Below are 10444 nucleotides of genomic sequence, written 5' to 3'. Positions count from 1 at the left end.
AATAAAAGAAATTAAAAAGGAGGTCAGGAGTTCAGGGTGTTTTTAGGAAATGGTGAGAACGTATGCAGACCGACCTGAGCAGACCGACCGGAGCAGCCAGACAGGAATGGAAGGACAGAGAGTAGGGCGCTGTCCCTCAGATCAGTAGTCTTAAGAAGCCCTGTGTTGTGATGACTACCAAGTCAAGATTCTGGGAATGCCAAGATGGACATCCGTTTTCACAACAAGGAAATCTAGATAGACTGAACTCTGAGTACCAGGTTGGACATGAAGAAAGACAACCTCTGAGGAGCACAAACATGGCCTCCAGGAGGCTATTTATTTGGAAGGGAAAATTCTGGGTAAGTCTGGGAGCTGGGTCAGCTGGGGGTTCTGTGTAGCCTCCTCATCTTGTGTTCTCTCGTCTTCTCATTTCTCAGTGATGTGGACCATGGTGATGGTGAGGACCAGGGTGCCAGGGGCCATGGTGATGGTGAGGACCAGGGTGCCCAGGGCAATGGTGATGGTGAGGACCAGGATGCCAAGGACCATGGTGATGGTGAGGACCAGGGTGTCCAGGGCCATGGTGATGGTGAGGACCAGGGTGCCCAGGGCCATGGTGATGGTGAGGACCAGGGTGCCCGGGGCCATGGTGATGGTGAGGACCACGGTGACAGTGTCCTGGGCCAGGGGGTGGTGGACCATGAGGAGGGCAATGACCCTGTGGAAAACCAAAAGGGAAATGTCAGACTTCAAAGTCAGTGCCAATGGCTGTGTCAGCTTCTCTTTACCTCCCTCCCCAAGGGACTCAGGATTCCAAAGCATCTGCAAGGGGTTGTGGTGGGGAGTTGGATAACAAGGGAATTGCTCCTGGCCCTGCCCCTTTTGCAATGAAGTCTCTTAGTACTGGGCAAGCAAAAGGGAAGAGTCTTGTTGTTTTAGATTTATTCCCTTTGCAAAGTTTTGACCTATTTCCCTGGACCTCAAGTTATTTATTTGTAAGAAACAAAATTATCTCATGACCGCTTCCCTGGCCCAGGGGTCCTAGCAGAAAGGCTGCAGGTTCTGCCTTGCTACAAGTGGTGGCTTGCTGTATTTACAGCAAAGGTGAAGCTGGGGAGGTGGAGAAGAATTCCCCGGACACCAGGTAGGGGAAACCCAGGCTCTGAGGAGAGATGTGGCAGGTCAAAGGTAAGAGGAGGAAATAAAGGATGTGTTTGTGTGTAGATAGGAAGTGTATTCAGTTTATATATATGTAGCATGTGGTGGCACATGGCTTTAATCCTCTGAGGTGGCAGAGGGTGATCTCTGTAAGTTTGAGACTAGCCTGCTCTATATAGTGAGGTTCAGCCCAGCCAGGGTCTGTATGCATATACAGAATGAGTCCCTGTGTTAAATTTATTTTTTTATTTTTGGCCAGAAGTGGTGGCACACAACTTTAATTTGACACTCAAGAGACTGGTGGATCTCTGGGAGCTCAAGGCCAGCCTAGTCTACATAGGGAGCTCCAGGACAGTCAAAGCTATGTGGTGAGACCCTTTCTCAAACAATGAAAATAAATAAATGAATGAATACAATTTTGAAGGTGTGTCTTGGTATGGAGTTCAATGGCAGAGAATTTGTTCAGAAAGTACAAACCCAACATTTTTTAAAAAAGCAAAATAAAACAAAACAAAAACACAACAAAATAGGTATGTCTGGGTATATTGCCGTGGTAGGCACATAGCATGCACACATGTACACACAGATGTGTGCACAGGGTGCCTATATAACGCCTCTGAACACCTGCCAGACTCAAACGGAAAGAAATGAAAGTAAAGTTAATGTCCACTTCTCAGACCCAAGAGGCCCGGGAAAGTGTTGTATAACCTTTCTTAGCTGGAGTCCAGCCAGGAAGGTTAGTGCTAGGGCACTGGGGTGTGGAGTCCAGAGGGGTAGAGAGGGGGTTATACCCCCTATTCTGGTAGTAGGATGATTCCCTACTCTGCTTTAAACTGCCCCCCCTCCACCTCAGGGGTTCGAGTGAGGTGGATTACAGGTGGGGAGAGACAGTCTCCAGAACTGGGGACTTTCCAGTTAGAGGACTCCCTGCCCCAGCTGTGCTAAGAAACAGCCGGATCCCCACCCCCCCACCCCCATTTCTGTGGAAGGTTATAGATCCAGCCACCAGGGAGCTTGGTGGCTGCTTCCTGTTGGGAGGGAAAGGTAGTGAGCTGTCAGCCTTCCCTTCTTTCCCTAGCAGATAAGCCTGCCTGTCCTAGGAGCCCTGCAGTGGGACTGGGGCTTGGGAGCCAGGCAGCCAGGGGACCACAGAGCAGACTGGGAAGCAGCAAGAAGAGAGGGTGAGCTGCTGGGCCAGGGGAGGGAAGTAAGGAATGGAGAGAGACAGATGGGAAAACAGAGAGAATGCCAAGGAGAAGGTTGCAGTTGGCAGAGGGTAGGTGGTTATGGCAGTACCCCACCCTTCCCAGGCTGATGCCTGAGTCTTCCTGACTTCATCTGGCAGAAGTGCTGGTCTAAGAATGAGGTGGACCTGAAGGAAGGGGTCAAGGTGGGGGTGTTAGTGTGGGCAAGGGGAGAAAGGGTAGCGAATGTTCTTACCCAGTAACCTGTTGGAGAGAAAGGGGGGAAAGAAACAACAGGGTCAGTCTTTTGCTTCTGAAGGGGACTCCTTGCCTTCTCCCTGATGCTAGCTCTGTGTCCACATCCCACATTCAACAAGGCTCCTCAGACCTGGCCATTCACCTGACAAACATTCCTTCATTCAGCCATCCACTAACAACAGATTTGTATTGGAAGTCAATATGAAGCTCACTTGTGTGTCCCTATGGGCTCAAGGCTGGCTGAGTCCCCCAGGTGGCATCAGGCCAGGTAGGAGGTGAGGCTTTTGTCCACACTGCCAGGGGTATGCTATCCTAGCCTTGGTCAAATTTCAGGCATCATGGAGGCATTCTATTGTTGCAAACCCCAATTCTTCCTCCTCTGTCTCCATCTGGGCCCCAGGCAGTCTCCCCCACTCATGCCTGTCCATCCTACTATAGCCCCTCAGAGCTGTGTGGTGGCTGCTGTTACATCCTGGTCACAACCTTCTGCTCTCAGCTCAGGGCCTTTGCTCACACTGTCTGCTGCCTAGAAATCTCTCTAGCATGGCTCTACCTCACTATCCAGCAGGTGTTCCACATCACTGGGGTGCGGAGATCCCCAGAGTGGACACAACAGTTCATTCTGCAGAAGCCACCTATGTGGTACTGGGTGTCCCAAAAGGTAACCTTTGATGGGAGTTCTAGTTCCTTTGCATCTTTTGAGAGGAACAGCAGCTGTGCCTCTCGGCTGTGCACCCCAAACCTGGGGATCCAGGGCAGGGCTGCTGAGCTTGGTGCTGCAGACCTGGGGATCCAGCGGCAGGGCTGCTTGGCTTTGAGCTCCAGACCTGACAGTGCTTTTCATGAGCTCACTTTGAGCATCATGCCTGACATCCCTGGCCTCATGTGTACCCTGGGAGATGAACCCACCTTTTTGTCTCCTCAAGTTGAAGAGCTAGTGAGATGAAAAACGTGCACACTTGTTTCTTCAACTATAATGTGTGCTTCGCAATACAAAAGATTGTTTGCATTTTGGCACCCTGCACACACACCTGTACACACATGCAAGCACACCTGGCTTTCAGTAGATATGGCTGACTGCTTGCCTCGGCCCTCCCCACTCTCCTTCCTCTTCTTTTCCCTCTTCTACCTCCTAGACTCCCAGCCATGCTGCTTACCTGGATCCATCTTCATGGGGTGAGTGCAGGAAGTGACACACGCAACACCTGTGGTAAACAGAGAATGCTTTAGTTGGCAGTAATCTGGTTGCTTTGCTTCTCCCTCCTAGGGCTGCACACACATAGTCCCTTCACAAGACAAGAGGGGGTGCCTGCCAGGCACCCTGGTCATGATACCCCACCCTTTGTAGGTCTCTGTATAAACACCTGGCATAGATGCAGAGGCTTGGAGAGGTCGCTATAACCGAGTGGGGAGGTGCAGACAACCTGATGGAGTATGGGATTCTGGGGACCCAGGAGACCTTAAGAACTTTGTTCCTGCCTCCCAGATGAATGGAACCTTCCAGTGTTCCCACTGCCTGTTATTGTCTCCACCCGTGAGGATTGGGAGAGGGTGGGAGGTTTAGGGTCTGAATCAATTTGTCATCCACTGCCAGTCTCTCGTCATGGGAAACTGTTGAGGTTTAGCCTCATTTTTCGGGGCCTGGCAGTCAAACAACAATTAACAAGCCCAAAATGGTCCAGCACCCACAACACAATACACTTGAAGATGAAAGGTATCGCGGCTCTCTGAGCTCATATGGCAAATGAGCGTTTTAGTACAGATGTCCACACTTACAGACAGACAGACAGACAGACAGACAGACACACACACACACACACACACACACACACACTCACCTCTAATACAAAAGACCTAGAGCTGAAGATCAAATGTAGAGCCTCGTACTTGGAAAGCAGGCTCTCTACCATTGAGCCTCTCCCCAGCCCCACCAAACCACTCATTCTTATTGATTTGTTATTTCCGGTTGAAATCAGTCCCACTTTATGACCATAGTCTTTCTCACTTGCTGATCCTTTTTTAATTTTATGGGTATGGGTGTTATGTCTGGACTTAAGTCTGAGCACCATGTTCATATGCAGTGCCCACAGAGGACAGGGGAGGATACCAGATATCCAAAAACCGGAGTTACATGTGGCTGGAAGACTCCTACTTTGTGGGTGCTGGGAATTGAACCCAGGTCCTCCGGAAGAGCAGCCAGTGCTCTTCACTGCTGAGCCATCTCTCCAGTCCAGGTTGCCCCTACTCTTTCACCCCTGACTAATGTTGAGCTTGAAGGATCTCATAAGGCTGAACTTGGGGAGGTAAAGGAAACCCTTGATTCAATCCAAACCTGAACTAAAGGCAGTGAAAAGACAGTCCCTGGGATGTTTCCACTCAGGCCTAGCTCTCTGAAAAACAGGAATGGTCAGCTCTAGAAGGGACTGAAAATGCAAGCCAGGTGACCCTTCTGCCTGGCAGTCAGTCCTAACTCCTGCAGGGTGAAGGCACAGGGGCCAGCCTGGAGGGTGGGGAGGGCAGAAACGCAGACATGCATACAAATACACAAGCACCTGACACAGACACACACAATCCTTTAGAAATGGACTGACTTGTGCCAAAGTACGATGTCCTCACAAAGACCCTGAGGCAGCAGTCCAATACACAAATACATACCCAGAGAGACTAAGACCACACGGGTACCTCATTCACTCTCACAGACACCCTCTTGTTTTATTTACCTTTAGTAAAATAAGTCAGGTCCTTACCTGAGAGTGCAGAGCCAGGGACAGCAAGGCTGAGGCTCTGTCTCCCCAGGGGAGTATTTGTACAAGAGAGGGTGGGGCTGGGTTGGGTCACATGCTCCTGGAGAGTCTAGAATAGAGGGCCAGGGAGTGAAGAGGGATGGGCTGATCTCTACCAGGGCAAAGAGCACTAGGAAATAGGATGGGGGTGTGGTGGGTGGGGAGGGGTGGGTGGAGCAGATGAGGAGAGTGGGGGTCATTCAGAGCCATCTCAAGGTCACGTGGACAGGCCATTAACTTCTCCCAGCACGTAGAAGAAGAAAGGTGACCCTAAGCACATTCTTGCCTTGGATTCCAGGCAAGATGAGTTTTTAAATTGCTGCCCAGTCCAGCAAGCTTGTCTGTAAACAGCAATCACACCCAGAAAAGGGGACAGTGGGAATAAAGTCAGGACAGGACAGAAAGGGTGAAAAAGTTCGGAACTCAGGCTGCCAGCTGGCTCTGCTTGTCCCAAGCCCTTTGTAGGCTGCCCGTGTGGCCTCCCCAGCTCCTGTATTTGCCCAGATGATTTGCTTTGTGTGCTCCCTCGAGCAGATCAGGAGCCCCTACCTTCTGGGATCCTTTCTTCTACTTTTTCTTATTTCACTGACCTCAGTCACTTGGCCATTGACAACCCCTTGGCATTAGTAAGCATCTAGTAAATTTGATAAATGAATTGTTTATTAGTTTTTTAAAAGTTTATGTGGTTGGGCAGTGGTGGGACATGCCTTCAATCCCAGCACTCAGGAGGCAGAAGCAGGCAGATCTCTGTGAGTTCAAGGCCAACCTGGTCTACAGAGCAAGTTCCAGGACAGACAGGACTACACAGAGATACATACTGGAAACAAAGACCTGTATTCAGTTATAGCCATCTTAGTCACAAATTAAGTACGCTATTCAGAAACACCTGTGTTATGATTTTTGGTTCCCGGCAGCTTGCATGGGTCCACAAACCAAAGTGGTTGGCTCAGCCATACGGTGGAGGGCTGGGCCCAGCAGGCCTGGCGGTGTGAACAGGCGGCAGGTGGGAGGCACATGGAAGGCACATTGTACTGAATAGAATTGGATATTTATTAGTTAAATTATGGAGGAGAAGGAAAAAGGGGATAAGGCGGTGAAAGAGAGAGAGAGAGAGAGAGAGAGAGATAGAGAGAGGGATGGTGGAGAGAGAAGGAAGAGAGAAAAGAGGACAGAGAGAGAGAAAGAAGGGGGGAGCAGGAAAGGGAACAGAGAAGCCAAGATGGCGAGTGGGGGGGGGCTACATCTTTTAAATTGATGAACAACCATAACATTCCCAGCTCTTTTTTTATAACAAAAAAATTGGAGATTGGACACCACAGGTTGACAGAATTGGGGTGGTGGATTCCCAAGACTGCTTCCAGCTTATTTGTGGGCATCATCTTTGGGGGGTGGGAACCTCAGAAGGCTGTGTGCTGGCCGCATCCTGGCATAGCTGGTCTCTTTGCTCCTGTCCGGTGTTTGTGGTATGGAAATATCTGGTGTCTCTTATACCTGTTAAAGGTATTGGCAGAACACAGAACAAAGTTAAATTTAAGGAAAAAAAATTTAGGACCAGGAAATTTAGGGGGATGTATCTGACCTGTTTAAGGTGGAAACTTTAATTCAGCTCCCTGGAACTCACAAGAATTCTTTGGGTTTGTGAAAATGGAAGTTTTAGACATACACATTGTTTAATGACTGTGACATATTTTTGTAAAATGAAAAGTATTTTTAAGACTATGGAAGGCAGCATAAGAGAGAAATTTGATTGGAAATTTGTTTGGTGAGGTTTTTTTTTTTTTTAACCTGGCAAAGCCTCTCAGCTATCAAACTGTATCAGAGATCTTTGAGAAGGATAAGATTTTACTTGAGTTACTGATTAAAAAATGATAGAGAACTTACTTGGTTGGCACCCAGAGCTACTCTTTTAGGGTCCTCCATTGTCGCTGAAGGTCGCATTTGTCTTTTGCTGTTTGGCACATGGCCTTCCAGGCTCCAGAAGATCCTGTGGGCTAAGAAATCTGTAGGAAGACAGGCCTACCTTGACCTGAGCAGCTAGGCTGTCGATTCCAGCGATTCTCTCCACTTCAGGAGATCCTCAGCTTAGATGAAAGGCAGTTTTGCCCAGTGTAGATGGATGTTGTTATGTGTTCATTTGTCTTCTGTCTTCTTTGGAGGAAGTAGAGTGCTGCTGCTAGGAGCCAACCTGTCCCATTTTGTTATGAAAAGTTTTTTAATAATTAAATATTTAAATATCACATTCCCCAGATCTCTGAGCAGTTGAGGGCTGTTTATTAGGTATAACTACAGTATAGAATCTGTCTGGAGAGTTGGGTCTGAGCTTGACTATACTGGCTCTTAACTTAACAAGTAAGATTTACACTCATAAAAAGACAGAAAGGAAAAACTGCTTGCAATAGAAGGTTAATGGCAGAATTGACAATAGTAGAGAACATCTTAATATATTTTAAATGAGGTTTTGTTGCGGGAGGTCCTCCCACTCCTCCAGCCTATAGCTGCTGAGATACCAGCCCTTTGGGGCGTGGTCTCTCTCCCTTTAAAAAAGCGGCCACTTCCCTCTCCTCTCTCTCTTCACTTCCTGCTCCGCCGGCAACTAGACTAAGTTTTTTCCCCTTTAAATAAATTCCACCCTATTAATCATAATTCCAAACTGGTGTGGCATTGTTTTTGACTTACGCCTTCATTTGGCGCCCAATGTTTGGTTTTAGAACCTCTCCTTTCCCCGCTTGGCTGCAGGCCGCGAGTTCGGCTTGGCGGGAGCCTTCCCTTCCTCAGCCGCCGCTGGTGGCCTTGGCCTCCCCACATGGATTTAAACTCCACAGGCCTGCGAAGTCTCTGCCACGTGGTTTGCTCTTTTCTGAGTCGGTTTTTTTTTTTTTTTTGGTTTTTCGAGACAGGGTTTCTCTGTGGTTTTGGAGCCTGTCCTGGAACTAGCTCTTGTAGACCAGGCTGGTCTCGAACACAGAGATCCGCCTGCCTCTGCCTCCCGAGTGCTGGGATTAAAGGCGTGCGCCACCACCGCCCGGCTTTCTGAGTCATTTTTAAATCTCCCTTGCAAGCACAGCTCTTAAGTGGCACAAACCAGAGTACACGGTTGCTGAAAGCTGCAACCCCTCAGGGTGACTCTGTCACGTGGAGGCATAAGCGGCTTCCAGGTTGCTCTTCTCTACCCCTGGATTCTGGGTTTCTGGTTCCGTCTCTGGAATTGATTTAATTACATTTACTTTGTTGAGCAACTTACATTTTCCAGTTTTTAACAAATACTAGGCGGACTCTGAAACAGGACTCTGTTTTCGTCGCGACTTGGCAACAGCGCCACCTGCTGGATAATAGGTAATATGGCAGTTTTCGTTTCCAACGCGAATTTTACTGTTCTGGTTACCAATACAATGGGTTATATCATGCAAGGTTTATATGACTATAGGGATAACTTAATTTACTGGTTACTAGGTTTCAGTATTCTTTTGAATATTCTATCATTTAGGAAGATCATGGCACTCTTAAGAACCATACAATCTTTACTAGAAACTCATGCAGGTCAGGAGATTCAGGATTCAAAAGAAACAATAATAAAGACAATAATAAAAAGACTTGAAATGATTGAAGAAATGATTGGAGCTGGTGAACAGAGTAATAAGGCACAAGGACAGGATACAATGCCAACACCAGCTATTAGAACTGGCTTACCCAAGGTTTTAGCGGCATACCCTATACTTAATTCTGACAAAGCGTCAACTTCTAAAGGCTCAAAGGGAGTCAGAGAAGCTAGATGGACACCAATAGCAATGAATGATCTAAAAGAAATTAAGCAAGCTATTGTTAATTTTGGCTTGCACTCTGCATATATGTAAAGGAAATGATAAGGACTTGGGCTTCTAATGCTAGAGCTACCCCCCATGATTTCCATCAGTTAGTGTCTGCAGTTTTAGATAATGGACCTTCCTTGATGTTTGGAATTTATTTCAGAGAAGAATCCAAACAAAAATGAACAGCAAGGAAGAGCAAAAGGTGTCGAGGTTTCCCAAGATCAAATTCTTGGTGCAGGAGAATATGCTGATCCACAGGTCCAAGCTCTTTATGATGATGAAGTACTGTGTCTATGTCACCAAGCAGCTTTAAATGCTTGGAATAGGATACAAGATCCAGCAAAAAGGGTTGAATCATATACTAGAATTAGGCAGGGACCGAGAGAACCCTTTATTGACTTTTTGCAAAGATTAATTAAGGCTCTGGACATAGGGGTAACAGACCCAGAAGCTAGACGAATACTTCTTTGAATCTCTAGCTTTTGAGAATGCAAACATAGAATGCAAAAAGATAATTGGGCCTTTAAAGTCTAGATCAGCACCTATGGATAAATGGATTCAGCATACGATGAATGTTGAGATGTTTAGCTATAACGATGAACCTTGGGTAGGAGAAGCGATTTCCACAGCAATGAGGAGACATCAAACTGCCAGGTGTTTTAATTGTGGTAAATTAGGACATCTGAAAAGGGATTGCAGGCACAGAATTTCTAGGAATATTATCTCCTCTGGGAATGACAAAAATAGAAGACCTAGGCCTTCAGGTATATGTAGGAGATGCGGTAAAGGCCGACATTGGTCCAATGAATGCAGGTCAACAACAGATAAACAAGGCAACCCGATACCATCGGGAAACTCCTTGAGGGGCCTCTCGCAGGCCCCCAAGCCAACAGTGGCCCAGTCATTCCCAGTCACAGTGGAGAACGTGCCTCACCAAGAAAATTAAAAGCTCCAATTTCTGCTGTAAAAAGTAATACTGGTCTAAATGATGAAATACGTGTGGAGGATGAGTCAAAAAACCCAGCAGGACAGAGTAAATGTATATTTTGGCAGACTTCTATTAACGATCAAAGACCAAAGCTAAGAGTCTGTATAAATAGCACTTTTATTGAAGGCTTATTAGACACAGGTGCGGATGTAAGTATCATTACCCCAGAATCTTGGCATCCGAATTGGCCTCTTCAAGAGGTAGATGTTCAGTTCCTGGGAATTGGAACCCTATCTCGTGTAAAACAAAGCACAGATGGGTTGAATGCATAGGGCTAGAAGGGCA

The 10444-nt window shown here is 47.3% G+C and overlaps 1 protein-coding gene across 1 annotated transcript; it reads right to left on the bottom strand.

The window, feature by feature from the left end:
* Nucleotides 1–285: 285 nt before the first annotated feature.
* On the bottom strand, nt 286–5565 carry LOC121465523 (chromosome alignment-maintaining phosphoprotein 1-like). The gene is made up of 4 exons (XM_041678733.1): nt 5330–5565; nt 3740–3787; nt 2581–2588; nt 286–700 (listed from the first exon to the last, which is right to left on the bottom strand). Exons 1-4 carry the CDS (start codon nt 5563–5565, stop codon nt 360–362), a joined length of 633 nt encoding a protein of 210 aa, XP_041534667.1. The 3' UTR covers nt 286–359.
* Between the last annotated feature and the right edge of the window lie 4879 nt (nt 5566–10444).

The sequence above is a fragment of the Microtus oregoni genome, unplaced genomic scaffold (genome assembly GCF_018167655.1).
Source record: "Microtus oregoni isolate MIOR12 unplaced genomic scaffold, Mior012 000031F_ref0000149, whole genome shotgun sequence".
NCBI classification, from domain to species: domain Eukaryota; kingdom Metazoa; phylum Chordata; class Mammalia; order Rodentia; family Cricetidae; genus Microtus; species Microtus oregoni.
This window is presented reverse-complemented; position numbering and strand designations above follow the sequence as displayed.